The sequence below is a fragment of the Ochotona curzoniae genome, unplaced genomic scaffold (genome assembly GCF_017591425.1).
Source record: "Ochotona curzoniae isolate NIBS_2020 unplaced genomic scaffold, NIBS_Ocur_1.0 contig_1, whole genome shotgun sequence".
Lineage (NCBI taxonomy): Eukaryota > Metazoa > Chordata > Mammalia > Lagomorpha > Ochotonidae > Ochotona > Ochotona curzoniae.
Genome location: NW_024464918.1, coordinates 25387114 through 25413918, shown reverse-complemented (window position 1 = coordinate 25413918; position 26805 = coordinate 25387114). Strand labels below are relative to the sequence as shown.

The 26805-nt window shown below is 46.4% G+C and overlaps 1 protein-coding gene across 10 annotated transcripts in view; it reads right to left on the bottom strand.

Moving 5' to 3' along the window:
• NR3C1 (nuclear receptor subfamily 3 group C member 1) overlaps nt 1-26805 on the bottom strand; it is an 87998-nt gene that overhangs the window by 10042 nt on the left and 51151 nt on the right. For 6 of the 10 annotated variants that reach the window (XM_041000093.1, XM_040999981.1, XM_040999907.1 and 3 more), the window contains exons 3-6: nt 9277-9443; nt 6028-6144; nt 1678-1956; nt 864-1008 (exon numbers count right to left, since the gene is read on the bottom strand). In XM_041000093.1, coding sequence (XP_040856027.1) covers nt 864-1008; nt 1678-1956; nt 6028-6144; nt 9277-9443 — 708 coding nt within the window. The remainder of the gene's footprint in view (nt 1-863; nt 1009-1677; nt 1957-6027; nt 6145-9276; nt 9444-26805) is intronic. The other 4 variants (XR_005885907.1, XM_041000337.1, XM_041000179.1 and 1 more) reach the window with 1 other exon arrangement.

Genomic DNA, 26805 nt, shown 5'->3' with positions numbered 1-26805 from the left:
CTCACAGATCTCAAGCCTCCTATTTGCTCCAAATGTGTCCATGGACACAGTCCAGACTGAGTACTGTTAATGTGCTACCTTTTAGAGAAGAGAAAAACTAAGCAATGTAACCATTATATGGGGTGGTTCAGGACAACAGTGTTTTCTGGAGCATTATCAGCTGCATGCAGAGATCGCAAGTAAATGCCCATGTCCCCCTCCCTCCACAGGAATACAAATCTCGAGTTGTGGGGAGGTATGCAAGGACTTTGGGTTTCTAGTTCAAGGAAGGAGTTAAGCAACTAGCACAAAAAGGTCTGTTATCGGGTAAAAGATGAGAAGAGCCAGGAGGATAGAATTGAGGTGAACATCATGAGCTGAGAGTGTGTTTTAAGGTGGGACAATGAGTATGTACAAGAGAAAACCATGCCAAGTTTATGCTGAAGCTATCTGTGCACGGAGGGAGGAGACTGCATCGAGGGAACACTGCACAGAGAGGCCTGCGCGGAACGAGGCGGCGACTGATGACGTCAGGAGGCTTCGTCAGTCCTCCAAGTGAGCAACGGATGTGACGAGTCCTGGCTGTGTCCCTGCTTCAGCCCAAGCAGAGGTAATGGTCCCTACCGAGTCCACTGGGGACTGAATCCTGTCACAAACGGGATTCCCTCATATTAGCCACAGGTTTCACCGAGCCTACAGATGCCAGCTATTTGAAACAAATGTTCTGGGGCAGTAATAGTGGCATATATGAATTATTAACATATGCCCTGCTCCCAGTTTACCTAATTTTTACATTAGTGAGTGAAATTCAATTCTAATGTCTTAAAATAGCCTATCAGGAAAATGTCAGCTGTTACAGTAAAAATGATTCATATACTACTTACTCATTAATAATCAGATCAGGAGCAAAACATAACAGGTTTGCACTAGATTGTCTGTAGGACCTCCAGCCCAAGGCAAACGCCATGAGGAACATCCACGAATACTGCAGCAGGGTCATCTGGTCATCCAGGTGTAAGTTCCTGAATCCTGAAACAGTAGGAAGATAGTTTATCTTTGGTAATTCAAGGGTTGCACCCTATGAATTAACCTTATTTGGGGTGGGCTGCTTAAGAGGTAAAGGAAAGGTGCCTGGTTTTCCTGGGTCACCTGACACATAGCTTGAGCACTTTAAGTGTAGCATCCATGTATGCAGACCTAGGAGTAGCCAGCTTGTCATTTCTTGCCTCACAATCAAATAGTCGAGGACCGAAAGCAGAGTCTAGAAGCAATGAGTCTAAATTAATTTTCCCTGATAGTCATTTTTCACCCTTTGTTACATCAGGGTAGTCGTTTTTAGGTATGTTAGGCTGATGCTCATATAGTTCAATAGCAAAACTTTTACTTAGTTACCTTTAAAATCACGGAGTTGAAATTACTCTCCTTAGAACATGTTTTACAGACAGCTTGCTCTTTTCTAGTTTTGCAGCAAAACCAACAGAATTCTTAAAATTTATATTGTTTCCTTTCTTCTAACATCATCCTCTATGAAAATTCTGCACTGTGGGGGTAACTAAAAAGTGAGGGGCAATGTGGAATGTCTATTACAGAAGTGCCTCTGCTTTGTCCACAGGTCCTGAGATGAGGTGCCCAGTGAGCCTGTGATTTTATTCAAGAAACAAAGTTGGCACTGTGGCTCTGTCACCCTGTGCCTCTTACCTGGTATCGCCTTTGCCCATTTCACTGCTGCTATCACTTGCCGCCCCCCTAACATGTTGAGTGTGGTCATGATCCTCCAAGTGGTATCTGGAATGGAGCTATCGTAGCCTGCGTATAACACCTCAGGTTCAATGACTTCCAGCAGAGACACCAGCGTGGGGGTGAGTTGGGGTAGCGTGGCAGGAACTATTGTTTTGTTAGAAGGATTTTCACAAGTTTCTTGTGAAACTCCAGTAGTGGCCTGCTGAATTCCTTTTATTTTCTTCTTTGTTTTTCTTGCTGTTGGCATTAAAAAAAGAAAAGAAATGAATTGTTAAAAAAAAAGGCTTCATAGTTTATTTAAGATGTGTTTTCAATTTCTGAAGCAATTGCACAAAATTTTATTTTGCAATTATGATGGACACATGAGAGCACAAAGTTTTTCTGAAAGTTAAGGATCCATAGAATCCTGTTTCCATAAGCATTCCTCCTATAAATAAGCCAGCCTCTTCAGTAAACATAAAAGAAAAACTTGCATAACATTGTTTAAACAGTATGAACAAATCATTATAGATTTGAATATATATTATTTTGGTCCCAAATTTACTCTAAATATGAAAATTTCAAATGAGGCAACTCTATGTAGAGCAAAGATAATTTCTTTAAAGTCATCCTTCTACTTACTCATCTATAGTTATTTTCACACACAAAAAGACAACTACATCTCACGTTTGCCAGGCCCGTTCTCCACTACCCTCCATAACTGAGGCTGGACCTGGACAGAACCGGGGATGTAACTGAGTCTTCATCCCTGCTTCCCAGAATGTATGTTAGCTTGAAGCTGGACTGGGATATCACATTCCATATTGGGAAGTATGAGCTCACATCTTAACTGGTGTGGAAACCTTTAAGCAACCAAGAGTGTGTCACTTGAATCCTGATCAGAAATCATGGACTGTACTTGGTTGACAATATAAAAAGATGCATGTCCCAAATCAATACACCAAACCAGAGCTGTAAAAACCTACATTAACCATAGTGTTAAATGTTTTACAGTACCCTCTTTCCGCATGGCATGTCAGAACCACAAGCTGGGAGGATCTGTAAAGATCGTTCCATAGAACATGGGATACTTGCTAGTGAAGCCAATTATGTTGTACTGAATGGAACAAGAAATACATCTCTAGAGGTTTCAGTTGAATAATTAATTCACTCAACTGCTCAAAGCTTGTGATTACTTAATATATGCCACTGAATAACTTATCTAGACTTCAATGCTGCGCACTTTAAGCAGTGAGCAATGTTGCCTTAAAATAAATCTTGGGATTTTTTGGGCATAGGACAACAGTGTCAAAATGCACCACTTGCAGTACTAAATTACATTTATATAGATAACTGGAATCTGAGAGAGCTTATTGTTGAAATTGTTAAAATTGACACAGGGGAAAAGCGCTGCATACACAGTATTTCTAAAAATTGAGAACTGTAAAACACAGGTCACAACTACATTGTTCTTATCCGCTGTGACTCTGCCAAGTATTTCTGGCAATAAGCATTCACCTGGAATCAGGAAAAAGACTAAAACTACATATACACGCCCATGAGCTTGGGTTTTTAAAACATTATCCTTTAATTTGAGTTAGGGTACCATTTCATTGTTGATAAAATAGATGGGTAGTCTAATGCTGGATTCCACTGTAAGGTGTCTTTAATAGTCCAACATTACCTTAATAGGAATAGTAGATTAGCATAGTGACTGAACAAATGCTAGTTTCTCCACTCCTTTGATCTTCCATTGACAATTTACAAAATGATACATTTGATTAATACAGTAGTTTGAGAAACTACCGCTCAGACAAAATTATGTGTGGAGTTCCAACTGTTGGGCAGCTGAGAATGGCAGTGGTGGCAAACTGCACGACAAGAAGTTTGCTATGATTGTCTTCTAATAGGGAACAAACAGGGACATTCCTAGTCCATCAGAATTATTACTTCATAATTTAATATCTGTTTCTCAAGGAACTAACCAGGGAAGCATTTTAACATGCAAAATTCAAAGACCATAAATTTTCTAAAAAGAAATATTCATTTCAGGGCCAGCACTGTGACACAGCGAGTAAAGCTGCCATTCTATACTGTTCCTGATGTGAGTCCTGGCTGTGCTTCCTGCTCCTGAGTAGGGATAACACAGAGATCGTCCATCTGCTGCTTCGCTCTCCGGAAGGCCGGGCCAGGCGCAACCTGGAGCTTCATCTGCGGCTCAGCACTTGAAAGACTGGTCATCAGGAAGCTGGAACCAAGGTGAAGAGCCATGACACAAGCACAGGACATACATTAACTCACTGTGTCAGAGCAGCAGCCCCATATCACACTACCTCACTGGGCGTGACACTTCAGGGCAAAGAGTAAGACTGAAAGGAAATTAAAGACCTAAAAAGTTCAGTGATTGACCTATTCTGAAACTGTCAAATGCTTATTACACACTTTGGGAATTCGTGAGCAGCAAGCGAAGCTGGTTAAAATCTTGGCCAAAATCTGATACATACAAAAGTGGGGAATAATTGTGTGGTTTGTTAACAAAAAATACCCCTCTGGTTCTGAAAGGGAACTGTGAAAGAATTTGTGATTCATCTTTGTGAGTTGTCAATCACGCGGAAGAATTTAGGCAGCAGATGTTTAAGGGAGTACTTAACCTAGTCAGACTTAAAGACTACTTACTCGTGCTGGTCAATCTACTTTGTTTCATAACACATGCATGACACAGTAGCTCCAGAAAGCAGCAATGGTTATTCTATCAACAGAACCATGGTTTAATTGGTCTCTCAATTAAGGTTAGTCTTTCCAAAATACAAATCTGATCATCTCTGTGCCCTTATTTTGCATCTAATTCCTGCTCAGCTTCTTAAAACTCAATCCTGTTTTCTTCCAAAGAAGCAGTCCCTGCCGTCAGGACTTGGTGCTGTGACACCCCAGTTCTGTGATGGATGCTGCCAGCTAGCCCGGCGCTGCACTGTGCCTCAGGAAAGGTCAGTTTCACTTTCTCCAGTTTTAAATGACCAGACCTATGTTTATTCTAGCACTTTACTTTTCTTGGATGTTGTTTACAGATAGTAAAGGCAAAAAAAAAAAAAAGGGCATGTAAATAAATCTGAGAAGGAAACATCTCCAATGCCATAGTTTTCAGGATGAAAAAGTATTAAGATGAAAGTACAGTTGCTTCAGCTCTGAGCCCTCTTCATAGGGTGATACATCAGAGCAACAGCCAGGAGCCCTGGGTGGTCCTGAGAGATAGCAGAATTGTAAATTTCTTTCTTGACTCGCGGAGAGGAGCTTTCTCTGGTCCTTACTTAAGTTTCAACTTTGGCTCCCTGTCCTCTCTTAAACAATGACCATCAGGGTTGCTCAGGAACCCCAAAATTAGCTCAGAAAGACAGACTAATATAGAAGGCATTGAACAGACAGGAAGAAGTCAGCTGGCCTATAATTGCTCAGCCTGTACCTCACTGTTCAGGTTCCTGATCTGGCTTTTCCTAGACCTCACTAAGGTAGGATGCAGAGTTCAGTTATTCCTCACTTGCTAAGTTATTGGGGATTGCTCTGCTGACTCGCCTAAGATTGTTCTACTCTTCAGTTGTTAATATATTGCTTATTAGAGTTATAAGTCTGTTACGATGCTCCTACAGTGCATGAAGTTCTGTAAAACTCTCACTTGAATAGTATAAACTGCTTAAATGTAAATATAATTTAAAAATAAGATAAAATAAGGTTGCCAAAAGACAGTTCAGCTAAAAAAGAGAAACAAAAAAATACACCAGGGGCAAGAGAACCAGTCAATCTTGAAACATGAGGTGAAAGGATGACAAGACTTCAAAACGGCTGCCAAGGTGGACAGGTTCTGTGGTGTTGACAGGATTCTGAAAGTGCAATCTGCACGTGCTGGTGAGCGGGTGGGCATGGGGATGAGAAAAACAGAGTTTCACGGGCTGCTGACCAGCTTTAAAAATCAAAGCTCATAGGTACATACCCATGTTTATATTAGAGAAAAAAGTGTTAGTTTTTGCTGAGAAATGGAGCAGAAATAATTAGCATTATTTATAATGCAATTAAAATAAAGGATCTGTCTACTAGAAGCAACTTTCCTTTTTTTTTTTAATTAGTGTGCATTTCATCCTTAACTAATGCCTTTTTTTAGTATATGAACTGTGATGATTTGGCATTATTAATTAGAATTGATGAGTGAACAGACATCATGTACTCACGTAAGAAGTTCTCACTGCACCAGCATACCAGCAGAGCACTTAGAACCTGAGTCTTACATTTTAAAAATGATTAAAGATTCCTAAGATACACAGGAGATTCTTTAGACATTACCTTCCAGGTTCATCCCAGCCTGAAGACATTTTCGGTAACGGCACGCCGGGCAATTTTTTCTTCGAATTTTATCAATGATACAATCATTTCTTCCAGCACAAAGATAATTGTGCTGTCCTGAATAGAATAAAAGGCACTGTTAAAATCCCACAGTTCTTTTATGTAGAGTCTGTTTATTTCTTGGCAGATCATGACCAAGACCAGAGGAAGGAAGCAGTGAACTTGTCAGTACACCATGACCAAAGCATCACTTTGCTCAAAAATCTGAAAACAGGTATACATACGTAAAAGTGCACAAATATGTTTTCCCCTTAATTTTTTTAAACGGCACTTCTCCAAATCCCTTGTGTGCTGCAGTGCAGTCACTAACTCTCCAAAGTGAGCATTTCTGAAAACTGTCTTATACAGAACATACCTTTTATCACTATGTAGACTTGTGATTGAATACGAAAAGGAATATTGAATAAAGTGACAACTGGCAAAAAACATGAGAGGCCCATGAGAAAAATGACAGTCAATCTTACAATACCGTATACAAATTAGATGCCTCCTCCCTCCGCGAAAGAATTTCGTCTTGAATGTTGAAGTTGCCAGCATCTATCCAGTCAGGTTAAATAGATATGGCAAATTCAACTCTTGTATGCCAATCCTACAGAAATCATTATTTCACATGCCTTTAGAACATAAGGGTGTATGAATATATCTTCACCTTCAAATCATGTCCAATACTGAATAACATGTTAACAACAACCACCATAATTTTCTCTTGGCAAAAAACATTCCCTGGGAAATATGTAAGGAAAAAATTCAAGCAGGTGCTACCTGTCTCTCAAATGCCCACTTCACAACTCTTTTTAAAACTTGGCTACCACAGGTCCAGCACAGTTCTAAAGTCCTCACCTTGACACATGACAGATCCCATATGGGTGCACTGGTTCTAATCCCGGCAGCCCCGCTTCCCATCCAGCTCCCTTCTTGTGGCCTGGGAAGGCAGTTGAGGACAACCCAAAGCCTTGGGACCCTGCACCAATGTGGGAGGCCCCAAAGAGGCTCCTGGCTTCAGATCAGCTCAGCTCCACCTGTTGCTGCTGCTTGGGGAGTGAATCAACAGACGGAAGATCTTCCTCTGTCTCTTTCTCTCTGTACATCTGACTTTCCAATAAAAACAAATCTTAACGAAAATAAACCCTTAAAATACATATATATTTTATTGGAAAGGCAGATTTACAGAGAGAAGGAGATACAGACAGAAAGATCTTCCATCTGCTGATTTTTAACAGCAGTTTCAAGCATTCAATAAATGGTAGCTGTTAATTTCAGTCTGAGTTCATCTTTGGGATATAACAAGATTACGCCTGCAGTTGACAAGTTTATCTACCTTGGGGAGTCAGTGTAGTATTGGGGTTAAGAACTTGCTTGGGGACAGCTGCGTTGGAATCCCCCAGTCCACCACTCCCGTACTGATCCCCAACTTCCTAAACTGTCAAGTACTAATCTTCCTTCCTAGCATCCGAGTGCTCACAGCCATTAAAATTGTATTCATCTGAGGCATGAAAAATGTACTCAAAAATAGGACATCATAGTAGGGACAGCTTTATAATGAAGTCCTCCAAAATCCCAATCTGGGTTTTGAAGCAATTTTTTATACTGTGTCTATATATGTAAAATGCCTATCAAAGAATCACAAAATTGTAGAGTTGCAAAGGGCCCTCTGAGAACCTTGACACTGTAGAGTAGGGAGTCAGCGCAGAGCTCGGCGTCTGCAGTGTTCTTGCACTTGGCAGGTCTGTCTAGCTTTAATGCTTTGAGGTTAGGCATGCATGTATGCATTCTCAAAAATCACACCACCACCACCAAGTAAACCTGCCCTCCTTCCCTTGTATTAAATTAATGCTACAAAATGACACAGTTGGTGCCTGTAGTCATTTGAATTGTAGCGCTGTTTTAACATGAATGTGAAAACAACACTAATGCACATGCTTTCCTTTAAATGTTCATGCCTCACTCTGAATTTCACTTTCAATGCGTCAATGCTACTACATGCAGCTGCACTGTATTACTGTGACCACTACAATGATGTAATGGAAATACTTGAGAAAGTGCTGAACTGGGAACAAGAAGTGGCTTCCTCCTTTTGAGTTTGAGCTCAGCAACAGGCCCTTGGTTGGGGACTGTGCACCATGCAGGGTTATGCTTTGCGCATGACTCGTAGGTGGCGTAGGCCAAGTGTGCCTCTCTCTGCAGGGGAACAAGTTACTCTATGAACTGAACACAACTATCAGCAAATAACCATTTTTACATGGCAAATTGCCTCATACCTTCAGAACTCATCAGAAGTTTGTCATCCATTCAGGTTGTGGTGCCTAATAACTGCTTCAGTGACGACACACTGGTGGTAACAGAAAAGTGCAGTTTCCCACCAGTCAGCACTGGCTGCAGAGTGCACTTCAGGGAGCTCTCTGGGGATCATGCCTCTGTCAGCAGGGGTGCAGTTTATATTACTAGAACATTGATACAGTGACGTCACCTGACCTCCCGTCTGTGGCCGGTGAGCATTGACAGTGACGGGGGGAAGAGGCACTGACGTTCTTTAGCACGGTGCCCTGGCTTAACAGGAAAACCAGAAGGCAAATGAACTGCATTTCTCACAGTTCTGTCATTCATTTTTCTAGGCAGGTTATAGTTAATGGCTCTGAAACAACTAGCTTATGGCAGAGAACATCTCCATTCCACCATTGCACCTACTAAGTTTTTAAAAAGTGTTATTTTTATACCTCTCAGGCAGAGAAAGCTTCCAAGCGATGGTTCATTCCCAAAGTATCTCAAGGGCCAGGGCTGAGCGGGGAGTCTGGGAGTTCAATTCAGTTCTCCCTCCTGAGTGACACCCAAGGATGAGGTGTGCATTAGCAGGGAGCGTGAGTGGACCTGAATTTGAACCCAGTTGTCCCGGTGGAGGCATTTTAACCACTAAGCCAAACATCCCAGATAAGCACTTTCTTATAATGTAACCTTCTGCTTATAATATAACCATCTGCTCTCTTGACCAGATTGCTTCCTATTAATTTACGCTTTTCTATTTCATCCTAACACTGTTTGTTTGGTTTTTCAAACATACTTTTTGATTTCTGGAATACCTGGGGACCACCCTCTCCTTTCTACCATATGGGCTTAGCATACAATAAAAATGTAAAAACCTGTTTCAGAAATAGGAACCAGTAAATAAAACATAAAACTCTTCAAAATACACACTACCTTCCACTGCTCTTTTGAAGAATACTTTGCAGCTTCCACAAGTCAAGACCCCATAATGGCATCCCGAAGCTTCGTCGGAGCACACCAGGCAGAGTTTGGGAGGTGGTCCCGAGGCTGTGGCAGAGGTCGATGGAGGAGAGCTCACATCTGGTCTCATTCCTGGGCTGGAGGAGGAAGCGAACAACGTTAGGGCTTCACCATGACCGTCAGGGGAACAAAACATCCTTCACTTGCTTCTTACTCCACAGTCACACGGACATTCAGTTCAGGTTCTAGCAACCACAAAACACTCCTCAGACCCATGCACTGACAATGTTCTGTTAAGAAATATAAATAATTTTCTGCAAAATTAAACATGAGAGGCCAGCAGCACTCTTGGCTTTGGGGCCTTTGGGGGAGTAAACCAGCAGATGGAAGACTCTCTTCAGTCCTTCCAACAAAAATAAGTAAATCTTTACAAACACAAGGGCTTTACCTTTGGAGTATCCCCAAAGCAGAGTGGAGAGGCTGTATCATTTTACTAGGATTTATTCCTTTCAAAGGAAAAGGGACAGAAGGAAAACCAGAGAAAAAGATGCTTCATCTAGGCCCGGCGGCGTGGCCTAGCAGCTAAGGTCCTTGCCTTGGACGCGCCGGGATCCCATACAGACACCGGTTCTAATCCCGGCAGCTCCGCTTCCCATCCAGCTCCCTGCTTGTGGCCTGGGAAAGTAATTGAGAAAGGCCCAAAGCCTTGGGACCCTGCTCCCATGTGGGAGACCTGGAAGAAGTTCCTGTTTCCTGGCTTCAGATCGGCACAGCACTGGCCGTTGTGCTCACTTGGGGAGTGAATCATCAGATGGAAGATCTTCCTCTTTGTATATCTGACTTTGCAATAAAAAAAAAAAATCTTAAAAAAAAAATGATGCTCCATCTGCTGGTTCACTTCCCAAAAAGCAGCAGTGAATGGGTCCCTGGCCCAGGCTGCAGCCAGGAGCCAGGAACTCCGTCCAGGTTCTCAGGTGCTTCAGCACAGCGCTGAGTTGGAAGTGGAACAGCTGGGACTTGGTGTCCATATGAGATGCTGGCACTACTGGCAGTGGCTAAACCTGCACAAGACAGTAACCTAAATTTAAATTTGTAGTACTGGGCCTTTATTTACTTAAAATCTCCCTTAGTAAGATATTACATACATACAAACATAACATTTTATATTCTCTGATACATAATACTCAGTAGTAGCACAAGCATAAGATAGGCCATTTCCATCATCTCAAAAAGATGCCTACTGAGCACAGAATAATGCTTAGGACCTGGGATAACAGGTCAAATAGCTAATTTTCCTCCTTCTAAGCACCACAATACCCTCTGGGGACTGGTCTGTGTCTAGGCTGCTCCCCCCTACCCCCTTTCCCTTCCAGCTCCCTGCTTGTGGCCTGGGGAAGCAGCAGAGGATGGCCCAGAGCCTTGGGACCCTGTGTCTGCATGGGAGACACGGAAGAGGTCCTGGCTTCAAATTGGCTCAGCCCCGGCCATAACGGCCACTTGGGGAGTGAACAGAAGATCTTTTGTCTCTCCTCTTTGTATGTCTGCCTTTACAATAAAATTTTTTTTTAAAGTGACTTTTCTAAAATAACAATCCTCAACTGTTTTATCATTGATAAATTATTTTTCTAGAATACTGACAGCCCAGTGGAAGATTCTGGGAAAAGAGGGAGAGAGTGGGAAGAGAACAAGTGACAGAGATCTTGCATCAGCTCATTCACTCCCCAAACGGCCACAGGAAGTGAGGCACCTCGAGCACTCCGGCCACCTTCTGCTGCTTTTCTGGACCTGTCAGCAGGGAGCTGAATCAGAAGCACAGCAGCTGGGACTCAACCTAGCACTCCAATATGGGAGGTGGCATTAAAGGCAGTGGCTTAATCTGTTGGGCCACAACACTGGCCCTCAAGTCAGTTTTTTATATACCGTATTTTCAAGACTGATGGTACAATCTATGATATTCAGAACCTTTTCTAGAGGGAACACAGAATATTTCTTTTAGCTCTATCCAAATTTGCAATGCATATGACCCTGACAAGACAATGATCCTGAAAAGAGTAGTTCTGTCTAAAGATGGTATAGTACACATGTTTTTATTTCGGTTCACTCCAGACCCAAACAACATGACAGTAATGACGGTTTGTTTTCAATTTCAGAGGCCTCCACCACTGAGAGTGAGAATGCCAGGGACCCTGTATCGGGTAGGGCGCAGACAGGAAGTTCCACAGTATTGTCATGTCAGTAACCAGTGAGATACGAAAGAAGTTGTCTGATTTGTTCAGCCTTCCAAAAGGCTTACAGATTGGGGGGTAAAAATAAAAAATGATTGACTCAAAGTCTGATTAAGAATACTTTTAAAGCTTTCTTTTTATAGAAATGACAAGCCAGGCCATGGGTGCCTGCCAAGAATTAAAGTGTGGCTAAATTGAGTCTTTTAAAAAAAAACCTCTAAAAGCACCAACAAGCTTGCAAAACAATTAGGCTAATTGTAAGAGAAAGGACCCCAGCCACTTGTACCCTAGTTTATAGATTATATTAAGATTATAATTACCATTGCAAAGTATTATTGAGATTCAACTCCAAGGACAGGAAACTCACAACAAACAATAATCATATGGAAAGTCACTCAGCCTCATTAGTTGTCAGTGAAATGCAAATGAAAACCTTAATGAAATACTGTTCCACCCCCTCCAGATTGGCAAAGACCAAACAGGACTGTCCTGTCAGGGGCACGGTCCACTTCGGAAGGCAGCTGTGCTCACCACCGTACCACCAGCGCGCACAGGGCACAATCCCCTTGGAAAGCAGCATTTCTCAGTAAAGTCACATTAGCCTGTGATCCGCAAGTACGTCATTAGACATGCACACATGAAGAAATACATACTTGAAGAAAATGTGTGTGAACAGTAAAATGTTAAAGGATGTGAAAGGCATTTTCATAAATACTACTCACAGGTTCATACTGCTGAGTTGGGCTTGTAAACACCTCTAAGGACATAATTATATATAGTGATTAGCTATATATATAATATGAATGGACGCTACGATGTTGAGTCAAAGATGTAATGCATATGTATTAGTAAATGATTCAAAAACTAAGCTTTAGGGCCCGGCGCGGTGGCGTAGTGGTTAAGGTCCTCGCCTTGCATGCCCGAAATCCCATATGGGCGCCGGTTCTATCCCGGCAGCCCCGCTTCCCTTCCAGCTCCCTGCCTGTGGCCTGGGAAAGCAGTCGAGGACGGCCCAAAGCTTTGGGACCCTGCACCCGCGTGGGAGACCCGAAAGAGGCTCCTGGCTTCAGATCGGCATAGCATCGGCCGTTGCGCTCACTTGGGGAGTGAATCATTGGACGGAGGATCTTCCTCTCTTTCTCTCCTCTCTGTATATCTGCCTTTCCAATAAGAAAAATAATAAAAATAAATCTTAAAAAAAAAACACTAAGCTTTAGTGTTAAGGGGTGTGTGTGTGCGTGTGTAGTTTAAAAACAAAAGGAAGTACATCATCGTATTTGTCAGCAGAGTTATTGCCTCTGGGGAGGAGGAGCAGAGTGGCATGGTAATCCTGTCGGGTACACGGGAAGGCTCCTGCAGATGCTGGCTCAGTTTGATTTCTTGCCCTGGTTGGTTGGTACACAAATACTAGCTTTAAATTCACTAAACTGTGTATGTATGTGTTGCTTTTACAGTAAAACTATCTTAGTAGATGTGAAAGGCAGAGTCCCTGACTACTAGCTCACTGCTCGACTGTGTGCGATGCTCGGGGCAGGCGTCAGGCCACAGCGGAAGGCAGGATTCAGTCCAGTTCTACCAAGTCTGGAGTGAGAAGTCCACTTCTGCTATAGTCCTGCGTGCTGCCCCTCCATGGTGCATGCGCACGAACGGGGACTAGCACCCATCTGAACCCCAGCACTCCAGTCTGGGACGTGGGTGACTTAGTCGCTAGGGGCAGCTTCTCTCTCTCCCTTTTGAGTTTTCCTTCTTGTTTCTGTCCACATTTTGTCTTTAGGAACTCCTTAGACTCATCTATTTTCCATTGCTCTGTTCCCCGCAGTACAGGGTATTTTCTCCCTTTGTCTCTCATTCTGATCCATTGAGAATTTCAGTGTCCTGTCTTTTAATTTACAAGATCTTTGTTGTTTTGCTTTCTGAATGTTAATAAAAAAGAATCCATTTTAGGGTGGGCAGTCTGAACAATGGTTAAAATGGTGTGTGACATGCCTGGACCTCAAACTAGAATCTCTGGGTGAGAGTCCTGGCTCTGCTTCCAGGACCAGCTTCCTGCCCGCACACACTCCACGAGGGAGCAGACACTTGTGGACCTTGGAACACTGAGTTAGAAGAGATTCTGTCGGCCTTTCACACACAATTTTAAAAGCTTTCCTTAGGAGTGTGCACATGATGTGCATCTGGGAGAGGATTTCCTTCCCTGCCTATTTTTCAGGTCCCTCTGAGACGGAGCATCTACCAGAAGGCACCGTTTCTTTTACCCTGTCCACCCACTTCCTGCTGCTCAATTTGGAGGCCTTGCTCTGTGCGTTAGAGCAGTCACTGCACCCAAGAATTCCACATGCAGAGATGGTTGAAGCAACTGCTGCAGTGCCTCAATGACCTGAGAGACCAGATCGTACAGTGTTGCATGCACTTGCATGAAATCCCAGAAGGAGAACACGGTGAGAATGGAAAGGAGAAACAGCATGAAGAAACTGGCTGGGTTACAAATCAGGAAGGAATTTAGCCTGGTCGACACGGTACGGCACACATAAACACGCCAAACCCTCTTTTCCTCTAGTCTAAAATTTTTAAATTAAAATTTTAAAATACAATAAATTGGTGCCAAAATATGTGTACTAGCTTTACAGAAAAAACTGGAAAATGCTAAGGAAAAAAAGGGATTCAAGTGAATGGAAGGATGCATGCTGTTCAGTTACATCTCATCCCCAAATTGATTCATGCATCAAGGCAGTATCAAACACAATCCTATGATAAAATTGACATGGAATCGCAAAGGATCTAGAAGAACCTAAACTTTGTCTCCTCCCCTGGAGGGACAACTATCTCCTCAAGATCATTTCTAACAAATATGAACAATGAAAGCAGCTCAGCCAATAATGAATCAACCATTTGCTATGCGGCATACAAAAAACCTCACTCAAACGTTTGGTAGACTGTTCGAGTTTGAAAATGGTTGCAATAGTCATTTTTATTGCCTTGGTCAAAGCACAGTTCCAAACAAACTATATAAAAGGCAGAGCAAGAGAGAGAGAGCCAGAGAGAGAGCGAGCCAGAGAGAGAGCCAGAGTAAGAGAGAGAGAGCCAGAGTAAGAGAGAGAGAGCCAGAGTAAGAGAGAGAGCTAGAGAGAGAGAGAGAGAGAGCCAGAGATAGCGAGAGCCAGAGAGAGAGAGCGAGCCAGAGAGAGAGAGTTAGAGCCAGAGAGAGAGCCAGAGAGAGTTAGAGCAAGAGAGACTTAGAGCCAGAGCCAGAGCCAGAGAGACAGAGAGAGCCAGAGAGTAGAGAGAGCCAGAGAGAGAGAGCCAGAGAGAGAGGCAGAGAGAGAGAGCCAGAGAGGCAGAGAGAAAGAGAGAGAGAGCCAGAGAGAGAGAGAGAGAGCCAGAGAGAGAAAGAGCCAGAGAGAGAGAGAGCCAGAGAGAGAGAGCCAGAGAGAGAGAGCCAGAGAGAGAGCCAGAGTAAGAGAGAGAGAGGCAGAAAGAGAGAGAGAGCCAGAGAGAGAGAGAGCCAGAGAGAGAGAGAGCCAGAGAGAGAGAGAGCCAGAGAGAGAGAGAGCCAGAGTAAGAGAGAGAGCCAGAGTAAGAGAGAGAAAGCCAGAGAGAGAGAGGCAGAAAGAGAGAGAGAGCCAGAGACAGAGAGCGAGCCAGAGACAGCCACAGAGAGAGAGAGAGCCAGAGAGCGAGCCAGAGAGAGAGAGAGAGCCAGAGAGAGAGGCAGAGAGAGAGAACCAGAGAGCCAGAGAGTAGAGAGAGAGAGAGAGAGCCAGAGAGAGAGAGCCAGACACAGAGAGAGCGCCAGAGAGAGAGAGAGCCAGAGAGAGAGAGAGCGCCAGAGAGAGAGAGAGGCAGACACACACACAGAGAGAGAGTGAGCCAGAGAGAGAGAGAGGCAGACAGACAGAGAGAGAGAGAGCCAGAGAGAGAGAGCGAGCCAGAGAGAGAGAGTTAGAGCCAGAGAGAGAGCCAGAGAGAGTTAGAGCAAGAGAGACTTAGAGCCAGAGCCAGAGAGACAGAGAGAGCCAGAGATAGCGAGAGCCAGAGAGAGAGAGCGAGCCAGAGAGAGAGAGTTAGAGCCAGAGAGAGAGCCAGAGAGAGTTAGAGCAAGAGAGACTTAGAGCCAGAGCCAGAGCCAGAGAGACAGAGCCAGAGAGAGAGACAGAGAGAACCAGAGAGTAGAGAGAGCCAGAGAGAGAGGCAGAGAGAGAGAGGCAGAGAGAGAGAGCCAGAGAGGCAGAGAGAGAGTAAGAGAGAGAGAGCCAGAGAGAGAGAGAAAGAGCCAGAGAGAGAGAGCCAGAGAGAGAGAGCCAGAGAGCGAGCCAGAGAGAGAGAGCCAAAGAGAGAGAGCCAGAGTAAGAGAGAGAGAGGCAGAAAGAGAGAGAGAGCCAGAGAGCGAGCCAGAGAGAGAGAGCCAGAGAGAGAGGCAGAGAGAGAGAACCAGAGAGCCAGAGAGTAGAGAGAGAGAGAGAGAGCCAGAGAGAGAGAGCGAGCCAGAGAGAGAGAGAGAGCCAGAGAGAGAGCCAGAGAGAGTTAGAGCAAGAGAGACTTAGAGCCAGAGCCAGAGCCAGAGAGACAGAGCCAGAGAGAGAGAGACAGAGAGAGCCAGAGAGTAGAGAGAGCCAGAGAGAGAGAGCCAGAGAGAGAGGCAGAGAGAGAGAGCCAGAGAGGCAGAGAGAGAGAGAGAGAGAGAGCCAGAGAGAGAAAGAGCCAGAGAGAGCGAGCCAGAGAGAGAGAGCCAAAGAGAGAGAGCCAGAGTAAGAGAGAGAGAGGCAGAAAGAGAGAGAGAGCCAGAGAGAGAGAGAGAGCCAGAGTAAGAGAGAGAAAGCCAGAGAGAGAGAGAGAGAGAGCCAGAGTAAGAGAGAGAGAGCGAGCCAGAGACAGAGAGCCACAGAGAGAGAGAGAGCCAGAGAGCGAGCCAGAGAGAGAGAGAGAGCCAGAGAGAGAGGCAGAGAGAGAGAGAACCAGAGAGCCAGAGAGTAGAGAGAGAGAGAGAGAGCCAGAGAGAGAGAGCCAAAGAGAGAGAGCCAGACAGAGAGAGAGCGCCAGAGAGAGAGAGAGAGAGAGAGAGCCAGAGAGAGAGAGCGCCAGAGAGAGAGAGAGGCAGACACACACACAGAGAGAGAGTGAGCCAGAGAGAGAGAGAGGCAGACAGAGAGAGAGAGAGCCAGAGAGAGAGAGAGAGGCAGACAGACAGAGACAGAGAGAGACAGAGCCAGAGAGTAGAGAGAGAGAGCCAGACACAGAGAGAGAGAGAGAGAGAGAGCGCCAGAGAGAGAGCCAGAGAGAGCCTGAGAGAGACAGAGAGAGAGAGGCAGAGTAAGAGAGAGAGAGCCAGAGTAAGAGAGAGCCAGAGAGAGAGAGAGAGCCAGAGAGAGAGAGAGAGCCAGAGAGAGAGCCAGAGAGTAGAGAGAGAGCCAGAGAGAGAGAGCCAGAGAGAGCGAGAGAGAGCCAGAGAGAGAGAGCCAGAGAGAGCGAGCCAGAGAGAGAGCCAGAGAGAGAGAGCGAGCCAGAGACAGAGAGCCACAGAGAGAGAGAGAGAGAGCCAGAGAGAGAGAGAGAGCCAGAGAGAGAGAGAGTAGAGAGAGAGAGCAAGAGAACGAGAGGCAGAGAGAGAGAGCCAGAGAGAGAGAGCCAGAGAGAGAGCGCCAGAGAGAGAGAGAGGCAGACACACACAGAGAGAGAGTGAGCCAGAGAGAGAGAGAGGCAGACAGAGAGAGCCTGAGAGAGACAGAGAGAGAGAGAGAGCCAGAGATAGAGAGCGAGCCAGAGAGAGAGAGTTAGAGCCAGAGAGAGAGAGAGCCAGAGAGCGAGCCAGAGAGAGAGAGCCAGACACAGAGAGAGAGAGAGAGAGTGAGAGAGAGAGAGAGAGCGCCAGAGAGAGAGGTAGAGACAGAGAGAGAGAGATAGCCAGAGAGAGAGCCTGAGAGAGACAGAGAGAGAGAGGCAGAGTAAGAGAGAGAGAGAGCCAGAGTAAGAGAGAGAGAACCAGAGTAAGAGAGAGAGAGCCAGAGAGAGAGCCAGAGAGTAGAGAGAGCCAAAGAGAGAGAGAGAGCCAGAGAGAGAGAGAGAGAGCCAGAGTAAGAGAGAGAGAGCCAAAGAGAGAGAGCCAGAGAGAGAGAGAGAGCCAGAGAGCCAGAGTAGGAGAGCGAGAACCAGAGAGAGAGAGAGAGAGAGAGCCATGTAAGAGAGAGAGAACCAGAGAGAGAGGCAGAGAGAGAGAGAGAGCCAGAGTAAGAGAGAGAGCCAGAGAGAGAGAGCCAGGGAGAGAGAGAGCCAGAGATAGAGAGCCAGAGATAGAGAGAGAGAGAGCCAGAGTAAGAGAGAGAGAGCCAGAGTAAGAGAGAGAGACAGAGAGAGAGAGCCTGAGAGAGACAGAGAGAGAGAGGCAGAGTAAGAGAGAGAGAGCCAGAGAGAGAGAGAGAGAGCCAGAGTAAGAGAGAGAGACAGAGAGAGAGAGCCAGAGAGAGAGCCTGAGAGAGACAGAGAGAGGCAGAGTAAGAGAGAGAGAGCCAGAGAGAGAGAGAGAGAGCCAGAGAGAGAGAGAGAGAGCCAGAGAGAGAGAGCCAGAGAGAGAGAGAGAGAGCCAAAGAGAGAGAGAGAGCCAGAGAGAGAGAGAGAGAGAGCCAGAGTAAGAGAGAGAGAGCCAGAGAGTAGAGAGAGCCAGAGAGAGAGAGGCAGAGAGAGAGAGAGAGCCAAAGAGAGAGAGCCAAAGAGAGAGAGAGAGCCAGAGTAAGAGAGAGAGAGCCAGAGTAGGAGAGAGAGAGCCAGAGAGAGAGAGAGAGCCAGAGTAAGAGAGAGAGAGCCAGAGATAGAGAGAGAGAGAGCCAGAGTAAGAGAGAGAGAGCCAGAGTAAGAGAGAGAGAGCCAGGGAGAGAGCAAGCCAGAGAGAGCGAGCCAGAGAGAGAGCCAGAGAGAGCCAGTAGAGAGAGAGAGCCAGAGAGAGAGAGGCAGAGAGAGAGAGAGAGAGAGAGCGCCAGAGAGAGAGCGCCAGAGAGAGAGAGAGAGAGAGAGAGAGAGAGCCAGAGAGAGAGAGAGAGCCAGAGAGAGAGAGAGAGAGCCAGAGAGAGAGAGAGAGCCAGAGAGAGAGGCAGAGAGAGAGAGAGAGCCAAAGAGAGAGAGAGAGCCAGAGAGAGCGAGCCAGAGAGAGAGAGAGAGAGAGAGAGAGAGAGAGAGCCAGAGTAAGAGAGAGAGAGCCAGAGAGAGAGAGAGCCAGAGAGAGAGAGAGCCAGAGAGAGAGAGCCAGAGAGAGAGAGAGCCAGAGTAAGAGAGAGAGCCAGAGAGAGAGCCAGAGAGAGAGAGAGAGCCAGAGTAGGAGAGCGAGAACCAGAGAGAGAGAGAGAGAGCCAAAGAGAGAGAGAGAACCAGAGAGAGAGGCAGAGAGAGAGAGAGAGCCAGAGTAAGAGAGAGCGAGCCAGAGAGAGAGAGCCAGGGAGAGAGAGAGCCAGAGAGAGAGAGCCAGAGAGAGAGAGAGAGAGAGCCAGAGTAAGAGAGAGAGAGCCAGAGTAAGAGAGAGCCAGAGTAAGAGAGAGAGACAGAGAGAGATAGCCAGAGAGAGAGCCTGAGAGAGACAGAGAGAGGCAGAGAGAGAGAGAGAGAGCCAGAGAGAGAGAGAGAGAGCCAGAGAGAGAGAGAGAGCCAGAGAGAGAGAGAGAGCCAGAGAGAGAGAGAGCCAGAGAGAGAGAGAGCCAGAGAGAGAGAGAGAGCCAGAGAGAGAGAGAGCCAGAGAGAGAGAGAGAGCCAGAGAGAGAGAGAGAGAGCCAGAGAGAGAGAGAGCCAGAGAGAGAGAGGCAGAGAGAGAGAGAGCCAAAGAGAGAGAGAGAGCCAAAGAGAGAGAGAGAGCCAGAGAGAGAGAGAGAGCCAGAGTAAGAGAGAGAGAGCCAGAGTAGGAGAGAGAGAACCAGAGAGAGAGAGAGAGCCAGAGTAAGAGAGAGCCAGAGAGAGAGAGAGAGCCAGAGAGAGAGAGAGCCAGAGAGAGAGAGCCAGAGAGAGAGGGAACCAGAGAGAGAGGCAGAGAGAGAGAGCCAGAGAGAGAGCGAGAGAGAGAGAGAGAGAGAGAGAGCCAGAGTAAGAGAGAGAGAGCCAGAGAGAGAGAGCCAGAGAGAGAGGCAGAGAGAGAGAGAGAACCAGAGAGAGAGGCAGAGAGAGAGAGCCAGAGAGCGAGCGAGCCAGAGAGAGAGAGAGAGAGAGAGCCAGAGTAAGAGAGAGAGAGCCAGAGAGAGAGAGCCAGGGAGAGAGCGAGCCAGAGATAGAGAGAGAGAGATAGAGAGAGAGAGAGCCAGAGTAAGAGAGAGAGAGCCAGGGAGAGAGCAAGCCAGAGAGAGCGAGCCAGAGAGAGAGCCAGAGAGAGCCAGTAGAGAGAGAGAGGCAGAGAGAGAGGCAGAGAGAGAGAGAGAGAGAGCGCCAGAGAGAGAGAGAGAGAGAGCCAGAGAGAGAGAGAGAGAGCCAGAGAGTAGATGAGAGAGCCAGAGAGAGAGAGAGGCAGAGAGAGAGAGAGAGCCAAAGAGAGAGAGAGCCAGAGAGAGCGAGCCAGAGAGAGAGAGAGAGAGAGAGCCAGAGAGAGAGAGAGAGCCAGAGAGAGAGAGAGCCAGAGAGACAGAGAGAGAGAGCCAGAGAGAGAGAGAGAGAGAGCCAGAGAGAGTGAGAGAGCGAGAGCCAGACACACAGAGAGAGAGAGAGCCAAAGAGAGAGAGCCAGAGAGAGTTAGAGCCACAGAGAGAGCGAGCTAGCCAGAGAGAGAGAGAGAGAGAGCCAGAGAGAGAGAGCCAGAGAGAGAGCCAGAGAGAGCCAGAGAGAGAGCGAGAGAGCCAGAGAGAGAGCCAGAGAGAGAGAGAGAGAGCCAGAGAGAGAGAGCCAGAGAGAGAGAGCCAGAGAGTAAAGAGAAAGAGAGAGAGAGCCAGAGAGAGAGAGAGAGAGAGAGAAAGAGCCAGAGAGAGCCAGAGAGAGCCAGAGAGAGAGAGCCAGAGAGAGAGCCTGAGAGAGAGAGGGAGGCAGAGAGAGACCGAGAGAGCCAGAGAGAGAGAGAGCCAGAGAGAGCGAGCCAGAGAGAGAGAGCCAGAGAGCGAGAGAGAGAGCCAGACAGAGAGAGAGCCAGCGAGAGAGAGAGCCAGAGAGAGAGAGAGAGAGCCAGAGAAAGAGAGAAACAGAGAGAGAGGTAGCCAGAGAGAGAAAGAGCCATAGAGAGACAGAGAGCCAGAGAGAGAGCCAGAGAGAGAGAGAGAGAGCCAGAGAAAGAGCCAGAGAGAGAGAGACAAAAAGATAAATTTCCCACCTGCGGCTTCACTTCTCAAGTGGCTGCAGGGGCTGGGTCAGGGCCCCTCTCAAGCCAGCAGCTTCTTCCACACATCTTGTGTTACTGCAGGGATCCAAGCACTTGGGCCTTATAGGCATGGTAACAATGAGCTGGAACCAAAGTGGAGCATCTGGGACTGAACTTGCACCCAAAGGGGCACTGTGCCATAGAGTAGCCCCAAACAGTAAATTTTAAGAGAAGTTTGTTTGCCAAAGACTTGGTTGGAGCACAGAGGTATTGTTTTTTAAGGTTACCATTTGAGTCATTGTGAACAGAATGGTAAATGCTTAATGGCTTATAGCAAAAATGGTATTCTTCACAGAAAGCTTTTGGAGCAACAGTGACTTTACAAAGAAGAGTTGACATCAGGAAGCTATCAGAATGCTATTAAAAGTTGACATAGGGCCTGGCGCGGTGGCGCAAGTGGTTAAGGTCCTCACCTTGCACGCCCGGGATCCCATATGGGCGCCGGTTCTATCCCGGCAGCTCCACTTCCCATCCAGCTCCCTGCCTGTGGCCTGGGAAAGCAGTCGAGGACGGCCCAAAGCTTTGGGACCCTGCACCCGAGTGGGAGACCCGGAAGAGGCTCCTGGCTTCGGATCGGCATAGTATCGGCCCGTTGCGCTCACTTGGGGAGTGAATCATTGGACAGAAGATCTTACTCTCTGTCTCTCCTCTCTGTATATCTGCCTTTCCAATGAAAAAATAATAAAAATAAATCTTTAAAAAAAAAAAGTTGACATAAACGAGAAGACATACATCCACCACTGCTTTTTACAGGGACATGAAAAGTGTGGCTAACAACTACCCTTAGTGACTAAAGTAGCATCTGTGGAAAACAGAACATCTATTTAGAATACACTGGCTGGATTCATTTACAACATACTCTGTAGAAATGCCCTCAATGAAATGTTGGTGCAATCAGCTCAACACGAATAGGATTTTACGGCAGAGGAAGAAAGGAGAAATGACTGTCTTCCTATTATCACTTTCTGGCTCCCATCCATGTGATGATGGTCCAGAGTGATAAAACTGTTGAATCATAACTTGTTCCACTGACATCACGTTCAAAACAACAGACTGGTGTCTGACCTTTTACAGGAATTCCGGAGAGTCACAGCCCAAACAGCGCGGGGAACGGAAGGCGTCATGTAAGTGTGGCACAGAACGGGGCAGTGCAAGAATATCAGAACTTCTTCCCTTTCAGTTTACCTGGTTCAATCTGTTAATTTTTGATAATATGACCCAGAGCTGATGCTTACTCCTATTTAATATGCAGCGGGCACTGTACCAAGTACTTTATTAGGAATTATCTTGTTACTTGAACCTTGAAAGTAGGTTCTATTAATGTCCTCACTATAAATGACAGCTTGCAGGTTCAAGGTCAGTGGAATGGCAGCTCTCTGAGAACAGAACTCCAACTGAGGCACTACTTCACTACCATGCCTCTGCATTCCCATGACACTGACCAGCATCTGCTGGATCTATATTTAATGAAGCAACTTTTAAGAAAGAGATGACCAAAAACCAAGAGAATGAAATGCCTCAAAAAATTTGAAGACAGATTCATAAAGTACTGAGCAAGAGCACAAAGAAAAATTATGAATGATCATAATCAGGTCCTAGGAGAAAGAATTATGTAGCTAGGATTATAATTCTTTAAGATTTATTTTCTTTTTATTGCAAAGTCAGATATACAGACAGGAGGAGAGACAGAGAAGAAGATCTTCTGTCTGATGATTCACTCCCCAAGTGACCGCAACGGGCAGTACTGAGCCGATCCGAAGCCAGGAGCCAGGAACTTCCTCTGGTTCTCCCACCAGGGTGCAGGGTCCCAAGGCTTTAGCCGGTCCTCAACTGCTTTCCCAGGCCACAAGCAGGGAGCTGGATGGGAAGTGGGGCTGCCGGGATTAGAACCGGCGTCTATGTGGGATTCCGGTGTGTTCAAGGTGAGGACTTTAGCCACTAGGCCACAGCACCGGGCCCATCCTAGGAGAATTCTATTCCTGTGTTTTCATGAATTTTCTACAGCTTTCTGTAAGAGACCCAATGAAAAGGGCCTTCACATACAGAGACCATCAGGAAAGTCTTCCAGGAGCAAATATATCAGTGCTACGAGCTGGAAAGCTAAGCAGAGCAGTGGGGAAGGCATACACAGAGGTCTCCAGGGCCTACAGCAGACAGAGCAGGTGTTCCCCTGTGGGTGAGTTCCAGCTCAACTCCTGACCCTGGATTCCTGCTGCTGCACACCGGGGGGGGGGGGGGGGGGGGGGGGGGGGGGCAGCAGGTAACAGCTCCAGCCACCAGGTGGGGGTTCTGGCTTAGGCTCCTCCTTGGGCCTGGCCCAGCCCCAGCCTTCTGAACACGTAAGAATGAACAAGCGCAATGGGAAGTCTATCTGGCTTTCAAACCAACAAAAATGCTAAAGCAATACTAGAAAACACTGCCCAGGCAGGCTCCCAAGATTAGGGGAGTCCCAAGTTACATTCCCAAAGGTGCAAAATTTAAGACAGGAGCTCCAAGTACCGTATCAGCACAACGGGCAAGTTAACAGGCTGCGGCTTCTACTAGTGCTGCAGACACCTGCAAGGCTCGGGCTTCCAACCTGTGACCACGGGGTTATGTAAGCCCGCATCAGAGAAATATCCTTCAGGAAAATCTGATGACTAATCAGAGACGTTTTACAAAGTGGCATAACTTAGGCTGACATTTTCCCCTTCCCGACTGTAGAACTTTACTAGTTGTTCTTGCAAGGCTTAATAGGTAACAACTTTTAAGTTATTTTATTATGTCTAGTTTGGGAGTCCAGGCTTATAAGGACTAAAACAATGTTGAGTAAAAAATGTAGGCTACCAACAGTCTTTCATAACTCTATATTATACTAAATTTGTTTTGTAACATGACATAGTTCTTAGTTTTTTTTTTTTCTAATATGTCCTGTTAGCACATAGGCAAAACAAACTAGCAATTAAGCCCTCAGACTGGTATGTATCACATAGTTAAAGTACTACGTAAAATGTTATCTCAATCTAATCCTTAGAAAAACCCCAGAAGCAACATCATTAGTCCTTCTGAATAGGTTTGCTCAAGTCCAGTAAGGTCAGTTACTTTTGCAGAGACGGGCACACCACCAGAAAATAGCTGCGTTTGGATCCCAAATGAAGTATACATCACTCCAAACACCAGGCTCTCCGTTGCTATGCTAAACACCTGTTACTTTGTCTTTAATAGAAAAATAGATTATCAGGTATACCTTGCATTGTGTCTGAATACTACATCTAGACCAAAGTACATTCACAGAAAGCTAGAAATAATGAGCATGCACGCGAGTGGACATCCACTTGATGAAGTGAGGTGGCTGCTGCGGCCAGGCATCGGTCTGGGCTTTCTTTGTTTGGCTTTCCTCTCCGTAAGCTCCCACTTGCACAGATCTGCCATTTCTAACATGACACAGCCTCCTGTTCTGCTCTGGCCCGGGACTGTACAGACTGTATCCCTTCGATTCATAAAGAGGGTGCAGGCTAAAAGAGGAAATATGCCTTTATCCAGTCATTTAATTATGTCAGCATCATTTTGCTCTTAGCATATCATATTTTTCTTGTAACATCACATAAAGTAATCTGAAAAAAGCACAGAGGTCTTGGGGGAAAAAAAACCAACCCTAATTTATTATTTCAAAATTGCAAATTAGCAAATAATTATTTACCCAATTTGCATATTCTGGAATACAAGTAACAGACCATGTGGAAACAATCCCAAGATCTCAGTTGTTGGGTCTTGGCACGATGGCTCAATTGGCTAATCCTCTACCTTCAAATGCTGGTTCACATCTAGGCTGCTCCATTTCTATCCAGCTCCCTGCTTAGGGTCTGGGAAATCAGAAAAGGACGGCCCAAAGCCCTGGGACGCTGCAGCCGGCTGGGAGACCAGGAGAGGATCCTGGCTCCTGGCTTCGGACAGGCTTAGCTCTGATTGTTGCAGGTCTTGGGGGACAAACTAGTGGATGAAAGTTCTTTCTCTGTCTCTCCTCCATAAGTCTGATCTACCTTTCCAATAAAAAATAAATCATAAAAAAATCTCAGTTGTTGCTCAAATGAAAACTACTACACATTTCACCTTAGATGTTAATAGTTCTAAAGTCTGATCGTAGGACACTCAGAGCACCCGGGTTTGCATCCTGGTTCCGGCAGCTGGGAGTCAGCAGGGTGACTCAAGCCAGTGGCTCTCCCACCCATGCGAGGGAAGGTATAGACTGAGTCCCTGGCTTCTGCCTCTGTGCCTGGTCCAGGCCTGCCTGTGGCAGGGCCTGGGGGACGGCAGTTGATGGCGGTTTACTCCATTTGCCTCCCTGCCACTGTCTGTCTCTCAAGAAAAATAATATATAAGAAACTACAAACAAGCAATTTAAAACAGAGCAGGCTCCGCCCATGCTGCCGTGTTGGTGGGTGGGGTCCAGGTAAGTCTGATCATCGGCGCAGGTGTCTGGATACCCCGGCCATGTGGCTGTGGCTGGGGGTACCCATGCTGGCCCATGCTTCCTGCTGGGGATCCTAGCTCCCCATCCAACGCTGCTAGGCGGGGGAGGGCCCCGGGCTTGTGGGCAGCCAGAGCGCCAACCTGTGCTGCTTGACAGGAAGAATGACACACTTTCTCTGCGGCTTTGCTTCCCATAAATCTGTTTCCTCAATCACTGATGACAGTTGCTCCCTGAAGGCTCACGCAGGAGTGGTCCCACATGACAGTGCTGGAGCTGCAGTCACAGTCTAAAATCTCCTGTCACCGCAGAGCTTCGTACTGCTCACCTGCTGCGGTGACTGCATCCTCCAACGCACCGGGTCGCCAGGCATAAAAGGACAGCACCGACAGTGACGGCCAGTACACAGTACTTGGCAACAAATGAGGACGTTTCTGCCTGCTCGCTCTCATACTCCTTGTTACAGTGCACTGCTTACTCAAAATGTGCACTGGCGGTGGTCTCAAGAATGCCTCAGCTGCCTCCTTTCCTGAGTGCATGGAGAAGCTTCCAAAGGACCATCTGGGCGCGTGGAAGTACACACTCCCTGTGATGTTCATAGGACACAGGACACAGGAAGTACTCCTGACTTTGAGCTCCAGGCAACTGTGCTTCAGTCGGAGAAAATCCAAGCCAACGGGATCCGCGTTCTCCTCCCGCTCCCCTCTGCCGTGACACTTCACTGTGGACCTGTGCCGGCTGGGCTGCGTGACAGGAGCAGGCTCATATTCTCATCCCATACACTTTCCTACTAACGTCTGTGGGTCTACTCTGGAATTCAGCTGTGTTGTTTTCCATCCTGCAACACTCCAGTACCCACTGCTTGATGGTTCTATCCACTCTGAGGGCTCAGCTTCTGGCATCAGGCTTACGGAGCTAAAATACTACAAACCCCAAAACAAAGACTTCTTCCCATGCCAAACCTGCTCCTTCCTTACACTTTTGCTATTCATGGTCCTGAGCCTTGAACTTCTTCCTGCTCACTTTTTCAAGTTATTTGTAAATTTGACAAATAAGCATTGAGAGCATATCACACATATACCAGACACTGAGTGCATCACCATGGAAAAAAAGAAAAACACCGGTGTCCTCCATGAGGCAGAGAGGCTAGCCGGAGGCAGAAACAAGGGAGCATCCACAAGCCAAGGACACCCCTGCTGGACAACAGATGCCTGGGGCCATGGAGGGGTAGCTCAGCCGGGCACAGGGGCTCAGGAACGGGCTGGCTGGGTTTTAGGATGAGGAAGAATAGACGTGAGACAGAAACTGAAGAGGGGGTGGCCTACAAGAACAAAGACAATGAAAAGGCCCTTCATTTCAAGCTGTTAGATTGCCTGAGGGCAGTGAGATAAGCAGGGCAATGACAAGGTCAGAACTGTTTGAAAGCTGTAGTGGCAGTACACAGAGTGAAGATGACAAAGCCAGCTAACTAGTCAGGATGTTGTCACATATTGCAACTATGACATAATGGGAGTCTGATT